This window comes from Gobio gobio (assembly GCF_949357685.1).
Source record: "Gobio gobio genome assembly, chromosome: 3".
Lineage (NCBI taxonomy): Eukaryota > Metazoa > Chordata > Actinopteri > Cypriniformes > Gobionidae > Gobio > Gobio gobio.
The window spans coordinates 26,323,436-26,346,010 of record NC_137099.1 but is presented as its reverse complement, the minus strand read 5'-3'; the positions used below and the strand labels follow the sequence as shown (position 1 = coordinate 26,346,010).

Genomic DNA, 22,575 nt, shown 5'->3' with positions numbered 1-22,575 from the left:
AGCTAATGACACTGTTACAGGAGGCTAGTCATCTAAAAACATAACGGAACACTTACCGCAGCCACAGGTGGTCCGCTTTGTCTTGTCTGTAGTCACTACCGATGGGATAGCCGTATCCTTCAGCCCACGTTTCATGATCCGTGTGGCAAATTCCATTTTTTCAAAATGGTCGTCCTCGGTTAAATGTTCTGAGCAAACCCGATGGTAGGCTACTTGATGATGGCTTCAGGTGTGTTTGGATATATATCTAGAGCAAGCAGCTGCGGTAAGTACTTCCTTTATGTTTTTAGATGACTAGCCTACTGTAACAGTGTCATTAGCTATACATACGTGTTATTTTATCACTTATTGAGTAGGCTAGCTGGAGCCATATACCTCCAGTCTTTGTGCTAAGCTAGGCTAACGGTGGGTGCGTCAGACAGAGTTATGGGATGTACGGAGATGAGAATGGTATGTATGGACTCATTTAACTCTGGGGGATACAGTGAATAAGCTAAAGTCCCAAAAAAGTGGAGTGTTCCTTTAAGTGAGTTTGTCATTGTACTGTTTTGTTATTGTGTTTTTCATTAAGAATAATAGACTAATGAACCCACCATTCAAGCAACCCGCCCCAGAATTAGTGCTAATTCTAAGCCGAATGTAAAATGCGCATGGCCGCACTGTCATTTGTTCATGGCCGCACAGTGCACAAGCACTGTAATGTGACGGTGGGGGAAAATGTTCTCACCGTCACATCCCTAACGGGTAAAAAGGCTAATTTCCACAATGTCAAACCAACGCAGCTTAACCCAAAATGCAAGCTCAGGCATGCGCTTCTTCCATATAAGCTCATGCAGTTGTGCGCTCTAGACAGATAATTCTCCGTTGCAGGGAACACTAAGAAGCAAATATATTTATTAAGTATTACGAGGTTGGGTTCCTATTCAACTGTCCATCCTATTAAAAACTGCTAGGCTATAAAATAATTGTTAAAAAAAGAGGATTGTATTTTGACAGATTTTATAGTGTAAACTTATGCAAGCGCCAATGAGAACCGTTTCGAGGGGGATGCCAGGTGTGCGCGGAGAAAAATAAAAAAAAATGTAAATAAATAAATTAAATATCTCCACAGATTGTCAAAATGATGATGCAGTGTAATATTAGTTGTTGGATACAGCATGTCAAGAACATGACGACCTTAGAAGAAGAGAACTGACAGGCCAAATTCAGATGATATTTTAGTTCCTGCAATAAAGCCATATGATTTGTGCTTCTAATGTTTTTTTTAAAGTCAAAGGACACCAAAGTGTACCACATTTATAGAGATTGCCACTTGTTCGTATTGGTTTTGCTGTAAAACCATTAGAAATGACACACTTTCACAGTTATAGATAACAAAAGAAAACAACAGCATTGAAGCTTTGAGAGACAACACACACACACACAAACACACACAGAGCGAAATCTTGTTTTTCACCTTCATGAAAATGAAATCAGATCCCTCAAAGGGCACTCAGCTGCCATGATTACACCCTTTTGTTGGGAGTGTTAAATTTGCAAGCCCGCTACCTCCCCCCCCTATAAAGACGTATTCCCCAAAGTTTCCATTCAATAAAAGGCTGAAAATGAAAATATTATTTTCCTCCCTGGCTGATGGTAGTTGTTGTTTCCTCATGGCAGGCATCTAATATCATCTGACACCTACTGACCCGCCTGAATGCAATTTGTGTCTTAATATCCAGCTTACAGCAGCCCCGTCCTCAGGAGAGTTGAGGTGTTAGGTGATTTTCTCTCTCTCCTGCTTTCATTCCTCACATGCTCCCTCCCTCTCTCGCTCGTGGAGGCATTGTCAGAGAGGTCCATGGGGCTTTGCACTTCAGCAAACAAAGGAATAGGCACATATATACCAACACACACACATTCCACTTGCCGATCTGGGACGGTCCCATTCTGCACTGTCCATGGTCCTTCTTTTTTGATTGGATCTCAGATTGACAGACAGCTACATCCACCTGTCCATCTATTACCACCCTCTTGTCTGGTGACGCAGGTGAACATGTGGCGCTAGCGTCTGCCAAAACCAGACAAAATGAACACGGTGCCCACAAATGAGGCTGCTGACAGCATTCATTTTTTTTCTTTCTTTTGGCCGCCTGTCGTTCCTCTCTCTCCCTCTTTTTTTCTTTTCTTTTTCGTGTGGTCATGTTTATTTGGGTCAAAAGACAGATGATCTCTCATGTAGATGACACACCAGTAAAGTGGCTGGCCGAAAGAGAGATGATAGAGAGGAGGAAGAGGAGGAGGAGTGGGAGTAGGAGTCTCGCAGGACAGATGAGTCTTCCTCTCATATTCTCCTTCATTGCATTCTGATAGTAGGACTAATGTAGCATGGAAATTCACTCTGCTACTGCGCTCAGAGCAATTCCACGCCCTCAAACACTGTCAGTGAGAAGATGAGGAAGATAGAACCAAATGAAATACAGAAAAGACAGCGTGAAGGAAGGGAACATTTGTGCAGTGTTTATCACAAACTCACAGATATGAAGTACAATCTACGGTTTAATAGTTGACACGTTTCAACGAATAAGGTAAACTTTGGCGCCTTGTTCCCTCCTCCCCCAAAACAATTAGAGAATGCATAGTTTATCTGTGTACAACCCTGTTACAGCATTATCTGTTACAATTTTGTATGATTTCTATTAAGATCAATACACCCAAGAAGTAATATTATTTTTTCAGTTTTTACACATTGTGGTGTTGTCTGCATTCATCAAACTCAAACTTTTCAACCCTCTTACCCAAGTTATTGTATAACTATTTATCTTTACTTTATAGTAAATATAAGTGGATCAGTAATTACTAATCAACCTTTGCTCTCCAATTGTTTATTTTATTTTTTGGGGAAAATTTTGCCTGAAGACAAATACCTCAACAATTAGTGCTTTTAAACTCAATGTACACATTAAATACATGTTAACAGGGTTGCACAAATGGGAATACAGATCTTCTTTTTTTGCGCCACATTTGCTGAAAAAGACCAAAAATAGCATCATTTATTCTCTTAGTGATAAGCGGCAGTTGTTTTTGAGATTCTTGCTTATTCTCTTCTTTTTTTCACACTCTCTCTTTTCTTTATCTTTTTTTCTCACTTTCCTTTCTCATCTTTTCCCACCATCACACCCTCTCTCTCGCTCTCATTCTTTCTCTCTCCTCCTCTAATGCGAGTCATTTCCAGCAGCAGCTCCAGTGATCTCTAATGGAGCTCCTCGGGGCTGAAGGCACCCCTGCCTGGGGACATCCATCTTTTCTGTGTCAGGAGCCCACGCCGGCAGAAACCTTTGTGATGTGCGCTCCAATTTTTCTTCAGTAAATCAAATCTTCCCTTCTTTCAAAGAGATGAATGCGGCAGGGTTGTGGTGTTATAGAGAAAATCAATGCAGGCAAAATTGAAACAGTATGCCCACGTATTGATCGGCCTTGTGAAATCGAAACTAACAGCTTTGTAACTGTTCCGGAGGACAGTTAGCTGACCTGTAATGGACAAACTATCAATATTAGCATTACTATTTTATCCTGTGCTTTGTCATTTCATGCCCAGCCCATCAGGAGCAGAGGAACGCTGGGCACTATAACATGCTCACGAAGGCTTGCTTGCTCAGCAGATACTCTAGGTAAAATGGCAAACAGTGTGGCTATTTATATATTTTTGGGTACAGTATTTTAACACACATTTTTAACATTTTAATACTTTTTTTTTTATCATAAAATATCCTTCAGCATCTTTCTTAGTTAAAACCTAACTTGAATCTGTAGCTTTAGAAATAGTAACAGGATTGGGCAGTTTTAAGCAGTTGTTGGAGTAACAAGACATAGTATTAGTGTGCGATTACTTAGCGGTGTTGGGTGGTAACAAATCTTGTTAACCCCTTCAATAATAACAAAATTAGCACCTTGTTACTTAGAATTGAAATGTAGCTTTTTAGTAGCACACTTCCTTTTTCCAATTCACACCTTCTATTGTTGATGTCAAAAACGAATTAAACTCTGTTTGTTTTCCATCACCAAATTTATCTGTCATTCTGTAAAATTACTAATACTAATTTCATATTTGTTCCATCTGCCATATTTTTTTTTATACATTTACAAAATTGAGAACCTTTTTCACGTTAGTAATTTAGTATATTGTTTGGCCTATGTAGTAGCCTAGAAATCTAGACGCACCCTAGCGGCAGAAAATTTATTTTGCCGCGAGTGTAGTCTAGCAACTCTCGGTAGACCTGAGAGCTGGAAAAACCAAACTCTGGTCAGGCCAATCACAGCGTGTGTAGAGTCGGTGGGCGGGATTAACATAATGACGTCACGGCAGAGTTGCGGAGGTTCCGCGTGCTGCTCGTAAACAAAGAAGCTGACGCACAGCGGTCTTTCGGTTCGGCTTTGGCCGCGACTTTGGAAGACTTGGAGTTAAGCTTTTCTTTGAGAAAAGAACAAAGAACGGCACTGAAGTCATTCTTAAGAAAAGAAGATGTGTTCGAAGTTTTGCCTACCGGATACGGCGAAAGTCTATCAACTAACGTTAGCTCGGCTTCACCTTCTTCTTTGCTCTGGTTGGTTGTGGCGCTCATGGCGCTATCCAATTGCATGCTGAGGGAATTTAAAAGACAACCATTTATCCCGCCCCTTGGATTGAGCCCTGCTAATGGTGAGTTTCCAGACCCAACATCTTGATGTGGGTCTGGCTTGTTAGGCTACTTATGTAGTTTATTGATTAATATATCAATACATTTTATGTCTGATTTCAAGGATATTTTTGTTTCATTTGTTTGATAAAAAAAGGTACTCTGTTGAGCCAATACTTGGGGCCAGATTTACTAAACGACAAATTGGTGTGAGAGCGCAATTCCACAAAAGCACCGATGGGAGTGGAAAATTCAGCGCGTGTTCTACTGACGATGCGCAAATTAAAGAACACAGACACAGCCGATTCATTTCCATAATGACCAACGCAATCTACCAAGAGCAGCGCAAATTAGTGCCTGGTTTAAGACATGCTTTTTTTGGGCGCTAAATAATGGTGCAAAAACCAGTAAAAATCATAGTAAATCACCTTTAAATACTCTCCTCCCATAAATTTTGCGTCTGAAAAGGAAACTCCTGCAAATACATATGCAATAAAGTCAGCCGCAAAAATAATGGTCCATGCCTTTTCAGTGCTAATTTCTCACTGTGTCTTTAGTAAACCTTGACAGTAGTTTTTTAACGCCAAAAAGGGTTTGCGCTGACGTAAGCTGTTAGTAAATCTGGCCCTTGATGTCCAAATCCTGAAACAAAACCAGTCGAGGACCACTATATTAAAGATATAATATTAAGGAACATTTTCAGTAAAATTCCTTACTCTGCCTGCCCCATGAGCACACAAATAATCCTGTTCTCATGGGAGTGCTGAATTCTATCACATGTAACAATAGCTGGATGAAGATTCTGTCCAATATATCTCTCTCTCTCTCTCTCTCTCTCTCTCTCTCTCTCTCTCTCTCTCTCTCTCTCTCTCTCTCTCTCTCTCTCATACACACACACACACACACACACACACACCTTCTCATTTGGTGCCGTTTGAGATGCTTCATTAATGCTATCACATTTGGTGTAGGTAATGCAAGTCATACATCATCCCTACTGGTTAATGATGCTCAGGCTGTTATGAAAGCACCCTGCTGTCCTGCTTGCCAAAACTACACAAGCACTCCGTCACCTCTCTCCCACCACACGCCATCACGCATGTAGCCCGCTGCGCTCTGGCTTTCATCCACGAATCTCATTTTACAGAAGATGCACACTAATAAAAGGGGAGAATCAGTGCAGTTTACTAAATACTGGGTGAATTCACTTTCATTCTAAACAGGGTTATCTCTAATTGCTACTGTAACACAATGCCATAATATATATGCCATATTATATATTAAATTAATTTCTTAACTTAATGTTTTTTTCAACTGGACACAAACCTGCACAAAGGTCAGGGGGATTTTACACTATTGCATAAAACAAATATTTCACTTCAGCAATATTCTTTGGATGTCTGGTGTAAATGTCAAAGCATCTCAATTGAGTTGAGGTCAGGAATCTATTTGGGTCACATATAGTAGGTGTAGGTGTCACAACTTATTTTAGAGCCATTTTTTTTATAATGTCTGTGCAATGCTGTGCCATAATAATGTTTTAAACAATGTTCATCTAGAGTATTTCTCAGCAAATATTGATATGCACTAACTTTAAAAACTACTGTTTTGAGGGTCAGTATGTTATCTATAAGTGCTGTTCTTTAAAACTTTCTATTCATTAAAGAATCCTGGGGGGAAAAACACAGTTTCCACAATAAACATTTCAACATTTATGTTTCCTAGGTAGGGTTGCACAAGCCATTCCTAAGTTATTTCTTAAATTGGAAATTAATGTCCACACTAGAGGCTTGGTAACTAGTTTGTAACAAACTCTGCACTTCATTCGTTTTTTTTTTTTTTTTCAGCCTTCAAATGCATGAGTAGAAGCTGAAATGCTATGAATTTCAGTTTATCCTTCATTCTGACTAATTTTGCCTCGCATACCTAATGGTAAAAATAAGTTGATTAAATAAAATCATTAAATACGATACCACTTAATCATGAATAACATAATACGTGTTTTTTGTAAATAACATTCAGAAACTGTATTTGAAACTAATAAGGATCAATAAATAAATACTGATACAAAATAATACAAAAAAACTAGAAATTACATTTATTGATTATGACTTATTTTATGGACATGTGAAAAAATAGTCACATTGTGAAATATTATTACAATGGCAATTCAATTTACATTTATTTGTACAGCACTTTTCAAAATACATATCGTTTCAATACAGTTTACAGAAAAATGCATGTTTCTACATTACAATTTAGAGTAATCTGTTATTAGAGGTGAATGTGTCCTTAGTAATGTCCTTATGTCAAAAAAATAATACAAATCATACAGTTAGCTAACATCATGTATTCATTTAGGCAGGAACAATGAGCTCATTTAAAGCAATTATCACAAGTTGTGATGATAATGATTACAATTTACAAAACATTTTTAATGTTCAGAGTCACAAGATACTTCAGTAAACATTTTAATGTCTGTGTAAGTGAAAGTATATATTTTACTGCAGGTGCTGTGACTTGTCACTTTCTTTTTTTCTTTTCTTTCTTTTTAAATTAAAATCCTTAGTTAAATAGTAAAATGAATAGTTACATTTCACTTTTTTACTTTAGTGTACAAAAATTACATGTAGTCATTTACTATAATATATAAACTGCATGTATAATAATCATTATTTAAAATAGTTTTAGATGAAGTACAGAATATCATGCCACAGGACACCGCTGTCATATCCCATATTATGTATCTTCTATAATATCTTATAGGTCCCGAATGCATGACAGACTGTTTGTTCCCCACCCACAAAGAGTACAAACATTTTACAAGTGCATTTGTCCTGGTTTATTGGGCCTTTTAGTAGTTCAATATCTTTACCAGTGTATGCAGCTGTAGTAGAGTACTAGTGCTGCCTAGTATATTTTACTGTGATTATCCTCTTGCTCTGTCTTCAAAAGAGCGGATCAGGATGCTCAGTAAAGTCTCATTATTTCCTCTGTTTACTTCTTAATGTTACCAGAGCTATACAAAGAAGGAAATGGATGCTAAATGCACTGGTTCTTTGTAGCAATAGACTGTGTGTACATCAGAGCAGAGTGATCTCGAGTACCCTGTTAGTTTCATTTTTAGCTGTGAGGGCCTCAGTTTTATCTGACCATCACTTTCTCTTCAACAGCATTTAGTCAAGACGAGTAAGCAGAGATCCATTCTCCCAAAGAGCTTCAGATGATGCTGACTGTGCACGTATATGTGCCAGGGTTCATAGGGCTCAGATCAGTTTTTATAAACCCATGCGTGTTCTTCATGCTGTGGATTATAAGTTTATGTATAAAGCTATAGATAAACTTATAACTTGTAACATAAACTATATCTGTCTGTCTGCCTGTCTGTCTCGTCCATCTAAGATCAACCGGTGCATTATTCAAAATGTCTAATTATGTGCTCCATGCAAGATAGTCATATGGTTTTGACAACTTGAGGGTAAAGGTAATTTCATTTTTAGGTGAACTATTCCTTGAACACAGAAAATGAGTTATACAAGCGGGATGCAGAGTATCATAAGAAAAGTTGACCATTTTAGTATCTTGTCCATAATAAATAATCTACAGAGGCTCTTCATGACAAACCATAAATGATTTTATCAACTTGGCCTGCGTGGTCCTGGCAAAGATAAGGCAAAATGCTTAGCAGATTACAGTATGTCATAACATATACATGGCCTGCTTTTATTTACATTTCTTCATAAGCTGTTTAACAAGTACCATTAATGGCTCGGTTTGGCTATAAACACTTGAGAAGCCATGTACAAACATCCCACATGACTGTGGGCCAGATAGAGAGAGAGAGCAGCTGTTCCACTCTCTTTTCTCCCTTCTTATCCTCCCTTCTTCATCTATGCTGGAAACAAATTAGTCTTTCTTCCAAAGGAATCTGAAACCCTTTCAAACAAAACCGACAGGATACACCTAGACGTACAACCTCTTACTTGAGATGTTAGCTGTAAACATGGATTAGCTATGTAGAATATCTATCATCTGTGGGCGACTCTCAACACATGCATGTTTTTCACTTACAGAGCTTTTCTAAGCCGATGTATCGGCCCCATTTCCATGCCTTAAGCTTGACAGCTTGCGATGTCTTCCCAGTATATCTGTAAATCTCCAGAGAGCATGTAAAGGTTTGACAGCTGCAGATTCCTCGAGATATATCACATAAATGATGCGAAAATGGCTTCTACTAGCTCTCCTCTTTTGCGTTATGGAAATGGATTAAAATATGTCCTAATGAAAACATTTAGCTCTGACTGTTTATACACAACAGTGGCCCAGACTGTAAGAAATAGTAACAAAGTGTCAAAGAAGGACATATTAACGGCTCCCGTAGCGCTGATGTTGTCCATATGTTAGCATGACATACTCCACATACTCCAGAATTCCCAGAGTTCAGCAGTCACATCAGTGTTCCACTCGAAATGAAGAAGTAGTGCTATTTTACACTGCTGGATAGTTCTAGTCTGTCTTGGCATTGCAGTTCACCAGTGAATAGCTGATAAAACTAGTCAACCAGTATGATCTTTTTTTGGTCAAGTAGGTTGACAAAGTTATTCTTGGTGGTTAAGCTAGTTAAACATCCCGGGGCCAGATTCACAAAACTTTCTTAAGAATAAAATTCCTCTTACCTGCAATTTTCTTCAGAAAAAAGTTAAGAATATTTTTTCAAAAATGCTTCATAAGAATGTTCATATCTTTTTTTTTTTTTTTATCAAGATTGTTCTTGAAAATAATCGTTGTAAATAGCTTCTTAAAAGTTAGGATAACCTCCAATTTGTCTCAAAGGAATAGTTCACCAAAAAATTTAAATTCTTTCATCATTTACTCGCACTCAAGTTGTTTCAAACCTGTAGCAATTTCTTTCTTCTGCTGAACACAAAAGAAGACCCCCAAATCAATCATTATGAGTCAATCAATCATTTTTTTCCCTTCTATGGAAGTCATCAACTGTTTAGTTCCCCATATTCTTCAGAATATCTTCTTTTGTGTTCAGAAGAAGAAAGAAATGCATTTAAGGGTGAATAAATGATGCCAGAATTCCACTTTTGGGTGAACTGTCCCTTTAAGTCCACAAAGGTAAGATGTTTAATGAATCTATTGGGTTGTTTCAAATTAATATGAACTTAACACTAACAACATATGCATATTACTATTACTAGGGATGTGCAAGAGTAAAGTGACACCAATGATTGATAATGTAAACAATAAGTATGCCTGACGTAATGCAGAGTGCTGAACTCTCATCAAGCTAGTTATTACAGAAATAGTATTCATGCTTATTATTATTAATCTGGAGGCAATGCAAAAAGATGGCCTTGTGTTGTTTTTTATTGAGTTTATAAGTGAGTCTTCTACAGGAACCTCCATACAATCAGACAACAACAAAGCCAGTCATTTTCTTAAGGAAAAAAAAATGACAGGAATTGCACCTAGGAACATTCTGGATAACGCAAAACAGATGTAATTTGCGTTATTAACTGAAAGTACAGCACTGTATACTTGATCTGCTTCATGAATATGAGTGGCATACACCTCCACGAGCCAATGTTGGCACATGTGCCATAGGTTACCAGCCTCTGTTTTAAGGCAAAATATTTCTCTTGACATCCATATTTGTAATGCCCATTTTCAGCATGCACAGGCTTTATCTACATAAAATCTATTGTGATTTAAATTGCAAGGCAGGACTTGCATTCTTATGGCTGCCATATTGAGTGTTGCAATAACTCTCAACTCTAATACTACATATTAATATATGTATGAGTGGACTGTCTCTGCCTTAATCAGTCTTTGACCGAACTAAATTCCAGAAGAAAGGTCTAGGAATGTCATTGATGGCTACAGGGAGGCACTTATTTACAGATCTGTTGTCTAAAAGTAGTGCTACTAAATATCTAGTGAGCAGAGGCCGGTTGCATAAACCATTAAGACTAGTCTTAAAAGTTAGACATACATTTTTTTCTTTAAGACTGTTCATAACTTTTTAAAATCAGTTACATAAAAACATAGACTGGCCTAATTTGATACGAAAAGTAAGACTGAATGCCACTTGCCTAACTGCTAGTGGCTCATACTAGATCTTAAGACACTGTCTTAACATAATGGCTTAGTTTATGCAACTGGCCCCTGATAATAGTGTCCAGGCTATTTTAGGATTACTGTAATAATACTCCATCATCCAGTGATTTTAGGTGTCCTTGTAATTCAAAGAAATACATATCTTAAAACATTTTTTTATTTCAATGAAATATTCAGGAGTGAAAAAAAATTCTGCTGTGCCAGCATACTTTTGTGTGTATTCCCTCTATTCTCTGTACTGCATGCATAGTTTGTCCTCACCTTTTGACCAGAATTGTTGGCTGTTGAGACAGTGATGCTGGACAATCATGGGCTCTAATCTGTCCCTCAGCCCTTCCCATCATCCTCCTCTCTGAGGAGGCCTTATAATGGAATGTCCCTACATAAAGTACTGAACGGACCTCTGCTGCAGCAAGAGCCATTACACACAGCAGCATGTGCACTTTTCCTCTGTAACAACTCAGATTTATGAGTTTCAAATGCCCTTAAGAAAGTATACTGCCGTGACAGAGCAAGGTCACGATAGGAGGCCCTGATCAATATTTGAATGAAAAGCCATTTGGGAAGTTTTTAAGGCCTTTTCTCCCCCTCTCCTTCTTTCTGTCTCGCTCTCTCCCAGGGAACAACATCAGGAAAGTATCGATTGCTGGGGTCCAGTAGTTAGTCAGAGGCTATCTCCTTTGACTAACCCCTTAGCACTCTGTCACCCCCTCACCACTGTGATAGATTGTTACTCTCTGAGCCACAGTAATTACACGCAGCTCCAGTCGGGTCATTTATTTCAACACTTTCGCCATTTACCAAAAAAATCTCCTTTATCTTTGTGACCCAGCAGTTTGCTTTTGCAGCGAAAGCAGAAAAAGGGACACATAAAATTCTCACTCCCGCCCTAGAGCACGATGGGGCATCCGTTACCCATCTCACCCATATATTTCTCTCTCTCACTTTCTTTCTCTTTCTGCTTTCACCCTCTGGTCTCCCCTTTTGTCTTTTGTCAGGAATAAATGACATTATTTTAATGCTAAAATACATTAAAATAGAAAACCAGAAAAATCATTATTTTAAATTGTAATAATATTTGACAATATTATTTTATTTGTACTGTATTTTTGAAAGACCCCCGGAAAAACCCCAAACCTTTGACTGGTATGTTGTATTACCAGTTAGCTTAAAGGCCCACTGAAGTGCCTTGAAACGCGCAGCTTTATTCAATGTGTTAATGTAATTTCCCTGAAAAGGCTCCAGCTGTTAGCAGCTCCTCCTCTTTTTTGAAACAGCCAATAGCGTTTCAAAAATCATCAATACCACAGTGTGACTAGAGCGTTTCTGTTTGGTAAAGACACAGTTTCCTCCTAATCTCTAACCGTTTATCATCATAATCTCTTCCATATCGCTTTGAAATACAGCATTCTGTGCAGAATTTAAATGGGTCCGATATGTTTTGTTGTATGCGCCGACTTGCGCATATGATCTGCTCTGCGCTCTCGTTTCTCTAGTCAATGGCTCTGGTCTAGACTATATGTGTGTGTTGCGGCGGTGCACGTGAAAATAACGTAAAACCAGACATCATTCGCCTCAACTGAAAGCATATTTACACTGTCTGAATCGTTTCCTATCGCATGTACTGTATAGTGCGCTATGTGTCATTCACCATGTAGAAAATAGTAAATGTGTGAACAGCTGACCGATTTCAGCCGCTGCTTCAGTGTCTATTTATAGTGTAGAGGACGGGCGCTTCAGATTCTAGAGAGCATTTGATTGGACATAAGATGTGATGAGAAGATGAAGTCTGCGATGATGTCATCAAAATCTGTGATCCATTTTAACGGAAGTTAGAGACTTTAAGTTTTGCATGATTCCACGCTCATTCATGGCGTCGTCAAGCTACGCCCTTGTTATTGTTTTGAATAAGTGACCTCTAGCGGTGAAACTTACATACTGTGCCTTTAAGACATACAGTAACCAACTGTTTAAGCAAATACTCAACAAAATGGGTAGATTGATATATCTTTTTTTTTTGTGTATTTGTCCTTTGAAGTGTGATTTAAAATGTGAAAAAGAACTCAATTCAGCACTTGTCAGAGAGGCAGTTTTTTTGTTTCTTTTTTTCTCTTTCTCGCATATGTTGGCACTTTTTAAACATTTTATAATACATGCAGCAGTTGTATGCTATTAACTAGGTAGATCAGTATTTATCTCGTATTTATTTCTTTTACATAAAGATTTTTGTAATAGTTTTATTTTTTTCATCACAAACTGGTTTTATTTAGTTAAAAAATGTCAATGACAAAAAATGACATTGGTTAGCTTTATGCTAATCATATATATATAATGATTAGCATAAAGCTAACCAATGTCCTTTGTTGTATATATATTTTTTTGTGTGTATATATGTGTATATATATATATATATATATATATATATATATATATATATATATATATATATATGTATATGTATGTGTGTGTGTATATATATATATATATATATATATATATATATATATATATATATATATATATATATATATGATTAGCATAAAGCTCAATAGATTAAAAAAAATATAATCGCGATTAGTCGCACGCTTATCGTGATATTAAGCATACGCCATTTATCTTCTTAAACGCATTCATTTTGTCATAATTTGCTATATCCAAAGTAAACAATCAGATTGAAGGGTGATTCTCACAAAACTGTTTTTTCTGCAAGCTTCAAGGATCATTGGAGACTCCAAAATGATACAAAATAACCAAATATAAGGTTTCCATATAATTTTATTATATAATAAATGTATACACACCTAAGCACCCATGGAAAAAAAACATTGTGTATAGAGTGTGTACAGAGCAACAACAACGAGATTGTTTTCATTTTAGGCATTTTATGTCAAATGTAAATGTAGATACCGAAAAGAACCACATGGAGACGTGTAACCTAAATCAACCGCTTTGACAGTATAAATCTACGATTATTCATTCCACTGGAATGAATACTTCACTAAAAACGCAATGCGAGTCTTTATTCTCTTTGATATGTGTGATGTAATCAGCCTGGCCTTCTTTACATTAGTGCTGTTTTGGACCGTTTGTTTGAATGATTTCGATTACTGGATCACTGAACACTTTCCCGGAGTTTAACAGGTTAAAATGGCCTGATCACAAACAGAGAAGCAGAATCGGGTTAAAGAGTTAGAATGGGAATTAGCTCCTATCAGGTTTACAGGTGCTGTAGATGCTCAGTGTGATTGTGATAAACTCTCGACTTCTAACATCATCGAACTGCGTGACAAAATTTACGTGAATGAAACAGCTTCACGTTCTCTGTGATTTATTTCTCTGTATTAATTTATATATATATACAATGAAATATTGATATACACAATAACATTTGAATATATAACTAATTAATATGTTTTTTTAGAATGAACCATTAGTATTAAAGAATTTGCAATGGAATAAATTGATTAAAGTTTGAACGTTTCATTATCTGACCTGGGAAGTATTGTGGAAAGAAGCCTGGGCCCTGATGAATTTATGAAATGCAAATTAAAAGACCACATAAGCAATACATGAATAAATACAAACCGGTAAAATGTGGAGAAAAGCCATTTGTTCTCACTTAACATGTAGCACAGATGCTCTGTCACTGATGTCATTATCATGTGCTGCTCTTGACCTTGTCTACCTTTAGACGAGACATTAGCATACACTGCACAAAGTCAACATCAGTGCTACCGATGAACACAGATGATTTCCCTTGCTCTGCATAGACATCGCACCTTAATCAGACACAGTCAATCTGATTTCCTCTCTCTCCGTTTAATTTGAGACTCCAGGCGGCCACGCGACTACCGATTGCCAGTACTTTGATGGAGAGACCTGCACTTGCCCTTCTTCTGCATGACAAATATTCAATTCATCCATTCAGTTTTCATAAACACATGGTTTATGCAAATCGTATGAAATAATCTCAGCGATACAGAGCAATTTGAGCAGTGGCAATCGCAGGCATTAATGAAAAAGGCACAAAGAGAGATGTGTTCACACTGACTGTAACTGCATTAATCCACAGGAAAAGGTTATAAATGACTGCAAGTTGTCTCTAAAATGCCCCTTGCAGGAGTGATGTATGAAACTTGTGCTCCATCTGGCCCGTTTGTTATGCTAAAGGTCACATCATTGTCATTTACATAATCTCTATGCCAGAAATGAACTCCAACGTAATATCTGCCCTGAATTCACACGCCAGCACATATGTATGGCTTTTGAACAGATAGCCAGTTAAGAAACCATCATCACTCTTGCAGGATCATTTTGCCCTTTTTGTAAATGATGTTGCATCCCGCGGCAGCTTTCAATATTCTTTTAATGGGTTTAAACTCATAACAGGCCACACAGGTACCAGATTAGAGTTTGATGTGTTTTTCTCCATGCTGATAGATGGCAATCATTTGTCATTGTCAAAAAAGAACAATATGATATCAACATAGGAGTGCAGTCAAACTTTCTCAGGCACACTGACAAAAGCAGCATTTTGCAATCGAGCGTCTGGATGCTTTTCCAGTAAAGATAAGCAGCATGGACCTCATAGAGAAATGACATTTTGAAGAATGTCTGGATGTGTGGAAGGTGATCTGCAGTTTAATTTCATTATTCATAGTCAAGCATTTAATCAGTGCCTTTTTTGAGTCATTTTCATCTTGGAGTATGCATTGTTTCTTCCACTCTGTTTCTATTATTTTTCTTCTCGGTTACATTCAAGAAGCTTGCACAATCTACGTTATGATTATGCATCATTATATTGTTAAGGAATTATGTGTGTGCTTTTAAAAAAATATGTAATGTGTTGATTAAATATATACAATCAGCCCAAAATTTATTCAGACACCTTCAACATTTCTCACATTATCACAGTTTATTCGCTATAGTTTAGAAAATGGTAATAAAATATGACAAGAACTCAGAGTTAAACTGTGTCAGAACAAATTCATCTTGATAATATGATATGATTACAATCAACCAAATTTAAGTACACAATGAGATGATACCAATTTAGGCCAACCAATTACCAAGCAATGCTTAATTTTGTTCAGTCTGTGGTGTAAAAGGTTACATTAGAAATGAAAGAATAAACACTTAAGAATTTTGGTCCCAAATTTTTATATATCACAGTTTACTTTATTTCGCTATCCTCACTTACATAAATGAACTATAGTGTCCTGCACCCTTACGTAAAAATATAAAAAATGAATTAATTACTGAATAATTTTTGGTTTGACTGTATATTCTTCCATATTTCTAAACAAACACTGTGGTGTGTGTACAATACCATAAAAAGACCTGGTAATGTTGTGTGTTCTCAGCCATGTGCTGAAAAAGTATTCTCAAGCCTCCAGGCCTGTTGTTCTTGAGTGGGCATATGTGGGTATACTTGTTCCTGTGTGTAATTTAGAGCCTGTGTTTGCAGTGAAACCCTCGCAGGCTTTTATAACGCTGCTGGAGTGTGAGACTGATGCCTTTCTGAAGTGTGGCGGCACAAGCCAGCCTCTCTGTTTCAGCAACTTCCAAAAAACACCTCATTAATCCCACAGGCACACACACACACTGAAATTCTCAACACATGGCCCAATTAAATGCTTTGTTTATTATGACACCTCCCTCGAGTCAAGTAGTCTTGAAGTGTGGCTTGTTTTATGCAAACCTACAATTTAGGAGCGCAATTGAAGCTTTAAAGAGGAGATTGTAAAACATGACCCTCTTCTCTGTTGATTCTCTCTGTCCCACTGTTTACTGCTCGCTCTCCATTCTATTTCCCTTATTCATTAACTCAATGGGTCGCCATCTGTATTAAACTGCATTACGATTAGCCCCCCGTTCATCATCTCTGTTGGTAAACCGGTTCAGATTTACAGCCAGCGATCCAGCACTTATTCTGGTACTGGGTGAGAAGAAAGACTTCAATTACACCTAACAGACGCATATAAAAGTCCCTGCTTGTGTTCAATTCTCGCCAAATGTGGTTTACATTAAGCACGTTCGGTGAAGGGTCTCAAGTGTTGCTTTCGGCATATGCAATAAGACAATTTCAACTCCCCGCTGCCATTTACAGGTCTGTTTCCGTCATGGTTGTTTTACGAGCGTACTAATTACTAATTGCGCCCGTGCGGCATGGATACGTGCCCGGTTCTAGAGGCCTATTGTGTTTTGTAATTGTCGTTGTCTTGAGAAGGCGCTGGCGTAATTCCTGTTAGAAACCCCATTTGGAAGGAGGGATGGATGGATGGATGGGGAGGATGGATGAATAATTCATTAATGCTGTGAAAACACTTGCTGCGTGGAATGTGCAGCTGATTCTGCTGCTGGGATTGATGGCGGTTGAATTACACACACGCACACACTTCCTTTGCCTTCATTAGGGCTCTATTGTCACAGTGTCTGGGCGGCAGTGGAGGCTGTGAATGCGTTTCCAGCTGCTCGACTAATTGCAGTGGCCGGCGTGGTGTTGTATTGCAGACAGATTGATCCTCTCTGTATCTCTGCTCTCTCAGAGACTGACAGGATAGGAGCTCTTTGGATCGGCTCTGTGCCTTCGGTAATCATTTTAATTAATGAACACTGGAAGCCAGAATGATGGAGTGGCTATTTACATGGAGGAAACTATCACATGCAAACACCTCGCTGCTACTTAGATAGAGGGAAATCTGTTCTCAGACAGACGGGACAATATGGAGTGAACCCAACTTTCTGTCTCTCTCTCCTACCCCTTTTTTCTTCCTGTTGTTTAATGGATACAGTTGTGGTCAGAATTATTGGCACCCCTGGTAAATATCATCAAATATGGCTGTAAAAATAAAAATGCATTTGTTTATCCTTTTGATCTTTTATTTTAAAAAATCACAAAAATCGAACCTTTCATTGAATAAAACAATTGAAAATGTGAGGTGAATCATAAATAAATGCTTTTCTCCAAAAGACGTTGGCCATAATTATTGGCACCCTTTTATTAAATACTTTTTGCAACCTCCTTTTCCCAAGATAACAGCTCTGAGTCTTCTCTTTTAATGCCTGGTGAGTTTGGAGAACACCTGACAAGAGATCAGAGACAATTCCTCCATACAGAATCTCTCCAGATCCTTCAGATTCCCAGATCCATGTTGGTGCTTCTTCTCTTCAGATCACCCCACTCATTTTCTATTCGGTTGTCTGACGTCACGCGGCAGCGCTTCCGGGTCCAAACGCTCATACCACAAGAAAAACAACAAACGGTGCTAATACACACATACAATGTGGTCTAATACTACAAAAAAAAATTATAATATTAATAGTATTATCTCCATACCAAAATTCCAGATGGCCAGACAGTGATTTATCTTTTATAAATCATTAAAATATTAATGTCTGTGATGCTGTGAGCACGGATACTGTTGTGTAGACTATAAGTATTTAAAATGTTTAACTTTTTTAAGTGTTTGATGTTTAATATGAATAAATAGCGGTCATAAACGGCCGTCGATGGCATTCTCAAGTGAAATGAGATGAGGCTTGGACCCAGAAACGGCGTTCTGTACCTCACGACTGAACAAGCGGATAGGGTGCAGGTCAGGAAACTGGGATGGTCATGGCAGAAGCTTCATTTTGTGCCCAGTGACACATGTGTGTTGATTTTGATGTTTGTTTTGGATCATTGTTCTGATGGAAGATCCAGCCACGGCCCATTATAAGATTTCTAGCAGAGGCCATCAGGTTTTGATTTTTTATCTTTTAGTATTTGCTAGAATCCATGATACCATGTATCTGAACAAGATATCCAGGGCCTTCAGCAAAAATATTGGCCCACAACATTAAAGATCCTGCAGTATTTTTAACCGTGGGCATGGGGTACTTTTTATCCCTGTTTGCACCAAACCCATCTGGTGGATTTGCTGCCAAAAAGCTCTTTTTATAGTTTCTTCTGACCACAGAACCAGGTACCTTTTGAATTTTCAGTCGTGTCTGTCAACTGAATATGCTGGAGTTTGTTCCTGGATGAGCAAGAAGGATTTTTCTTGAAACCCTCCCAAACAACATGTGGTGATATAGGGGGTGCCTAGACTCAACTAATCTCTGCAATTCTCCATCTGTGATCTTTGGAGAGTCTTTGGCCACTCAAACTCTCCTCCTCGCCTTGCATTAATCTGCTCTTCCAGGCAGATTCGTAACATCTTTAGTTGATTGGAACTTCTTAATTGTTGCCCTGATGGTGGAAATGGCGATTTTCAATGCTTTAGCTATTTTCTTACAGCCACTTTCTATTTTGTGAAGCTCAACAATGTTTTGCTGCACATTAGAACTATATTCTTTGGTTTTACTCATTGTGATGAATGATTAAGGGAATTTGGCCTTTGTGTTTCCTCATATTTATACTCCTGTGAAATAATACGTCATAGCTATAGACAATTTCATGTTCCTAGTCTAAAAAATTTAAATATTAATGGGAATATATACTTCAGAGATATTTTACTCATAAAAAATTCTAGGGGTGCCAATAATTGTGGCCAAGGTGTTTTGGAGAATTTTTTTTATTTCATAATGCGATTTTCCCCCTGACTTTCCATTATTTTACTTCAATTAATATTTTTTTTTTGAGTGATAGATCAAAATGATAAACAATGCATATTTTTACAGCCATCTTTGATCATATTTACCAGGGGTGCCAATAATTCTGACCTCAACTGTATGTGTCTTCAGACTTAGTCAGGCCTGAATTTTGGCATGGGATTGTGAATATTGTGTATATTTGTAATAATTTCTTGTAGGTAAATTATATAAATTATTATTGTTCCCACAGCTAAAAGAAAACAGCTTCATGCTCATTTGTCCATTTTTTGTTACCACTGTAGCAAATATTTTTAAAGCAATTGAATATTGACTTTAATATTTTTCTCCAATATTTCACTTGTCGTTTTTCCTCAATTCCCAACACACTATTTTTTGTCAATAACAATAATTGTGTGTTTTTGTGCTGCTACCTTGACCGGTTTAGGATTATTGTAGACAGCTCCCAAGCTTTTCATATTCTTCATATTGTGTGTGGTGGTTACAGTTACAGAAATTAACTTTTAAAGTGTGATTATTTGTTACCTTAAATTGCTTTCCAGGGGCATTTTACCTTTATAAGGGCAGTTTTTTATATAGATGTATACATCATCTTATATGTCAGATTCTTACATTTAATCAATAAATTAATTTAGAATAATAACACACTATATGTTTCCAATCAAATTCAGTTAGTATCAACAACATATATTTTATCCAGATATTAACATAAACTATACATATTGCACACCCTAAAAAGGTAGCGCTGGGAAGTCCACTGAATCATATAAAATTTAAAAAAATGTACTTACATTTAATAGCTAAATTCCAGGTTAACAACAACTATACCCATGAACCCCGAAGAGAAATATCCACCATTCACTGAGATTTTAACCAGGGCTTGAAATTAACACCTGCCAAATGCGTGGTTGTTGGTAACCGTGGTAGGTAACACATATCAACTCACTTTTCAATTTGGCGAGTTATGATTCATAAATGATATCCTACAACCAGGAGCCTCCAACATTTAGGAAAACAAAGCATAAGAAGGGTCGCACACTGGACAAGAAGTGCCATGTCTTTAAAAGTCTAACACATTGATCACACCGGTCCCATCACTCTGTATCTGTTGGCGACACCCAACTAAGACTCGGGAGGCTGTTCAAAATATTTGTAAAAATATATTTACTAACTGACTTCACCCTAGGCTGGAAGACTGTTCTTTTGCCTGTATACTATTAGTAGTGTTGGGTATCGATTAAAATTTAGCACATTTTGTTTTCAGCTTATCGATTCCCAGTTTCGATTCCAATATTCCAAAAGTCCAAAAAAGTCAAACATTTAGATCAGCAGCCTAAAGAACAACTAACTAATAAACTAGACTAACTAATATAAATTTGAAACATTATTAAAGACAAGTCAGTAATACAATAAGAACAAATTCGCAATAGCAAAATAAATACAATTGAACAAAGTTCAGAAAGTGAAATCAAATGTAAAATAACACTACATAGTTTTCTTTTTAATAATAAAATATAGATTAATCCTTAAAGTTACAAAAGTTATTCAGTCAAGATCAGTGAGTGATTTTCTTTTGTTCTTTGATTAACAATTAGGAAACAGAAACATTAGGCGGATGTCACTTTAAGACCTAATGCACGGATCCAGTATACTGTTACACGTTTTCTTTCTCAACTGTTTATCACTTAAGACATAACCGAGTGGGTTTACAAAGATATTTTTCACATCATTGTGTGCATTCAAGCGCAAGATGATGCGAAAGAGAACTCAATTCAGTATTCGTGCACTATAGGCTTTTGTGCATGCGCTCTGGATGTGCCCAGCACAGTAAAAAGCATGTGCGTGCCGAATGGAATTATCTATGTCATCTTGCGCATGAATGGTTTAAAACTACATTAAAAGGCACACACAGGAATTGATGAGCGGAATCAAAATGTTAAAGCATCAGATTCCTGACGTTAAGTATCCGATTGCAGAACTGGAATCGATTTTCGCTTTCAAACCCTTATGATTAGATTAATTAGACTGTTTTAGACTGATGCCTTGAACTTGAGAACGCAAGTACAGAATAACGGACCCTGTGTCTCTGATACCTGTGAGACGTCTGGGATTCGACACAATGCTTCTTGACTGGAGCCCTAAGAAATTAGGCATGTTTTTTTTTTTTTTATGGATGTCAGTCGAGGAGAGACTTCAATACGCTGAATTCAGTACGCTTGACAGCCTTTCAGCTAATCTAAATATTTTTTAATATATATTTTTAATTTTAGTTTAGTTTAGTTTTATGGTATCCGCAAATAGTGATTGACGTAGTTCAATGGTTCAGAATAAATATATTTTTTAAAAAGCAGTGATTTTGATCATTTGTTTTTCTTCTTGCTATAATTTAGAGCATATTATACAAGTTAAAAGTCGAATTTCTTAGAACAATAATAGAAATATAGGCCAACACATGATTTCATCACACTGGGAACATAATATAAAAAAAGTAAAAAGTATTGAGAATTGAGAAGAGCAGGTCTGTTGGATACACTTTTAAGGGGGAATGTTCATTCATTAGTGATGAGGTGGACCTTTGAGACGAGTCATCCAGTATTTTACAGCATATTCTAGGTGTTTTGTGCATGTATTTGCTAGGTCCTTATTCTTTGCCAACATATCAGTTGTAACTCTAAGGACTTCTTTTTTCTTTTCTGTTTTGGTTGTACTCATGTCTGTGTGTAAACATTTCCTTTGAAACATTTAACAGAAAGGCACTGCTGTCTGCCTGAGCCGTAAATGGTCTCTAAGGAGGTGTGCTTCTCCAGGAAAGCTCATATCTCCCTTTACATTACATCTCCTTTTCCTGTCTTAAATAAATCAGTTATTAATGTCTCTTATTAGGCGAGCCAGTGAGCTTTTCAAGCGAAGTGTAGAATTGTTTTTATTTTCGCGTTTTAAGCGCTCTTTTCAGTTTTATGAGATGGGATTTGTTTTGAGCCTCTTGCAATGGAGCGAATCGATCACACTTCTGAGAAAAACCTGCACCGCTCGGGTACCCCAAACCTTTCTGGCCCCATACCCATGAGAAGTCATTTTAAGTGGGATTTTAAAATGTGTATTTTGCATGCCATAACTATTTCCAGAAGTATTTCTGTCTGTTTTTATTTCTCTTAGAATCATTAATTCTGAGAAGACTTGCAGTACCACTTTTTGATTT

General features: G+C 37.2%; 1 protein-coding gene across 1 annotated transcript in view; it reads left to right on the top strand.

The window, feature by feature from the left end:
- The window catches only part of lrba (LPS-responsive vesicle trafficking, beach and anchor containing), a 271,239-nt gene that overhangs the window by 150,856 nt on the left and 97,808 nt on the right, over positions 1–22,575 (top strand). Inside the window, exon 37 of the mRNA XM_079813173.1 lies at positions 16,145–16,284. Coding sequence (XP_079669299.1) covers positions 16,145–16,284 — 140 coding nt within the window. The remainder of the gene's footprint in view (positions 1–16,144; positions 16,285–22,575) is intronic.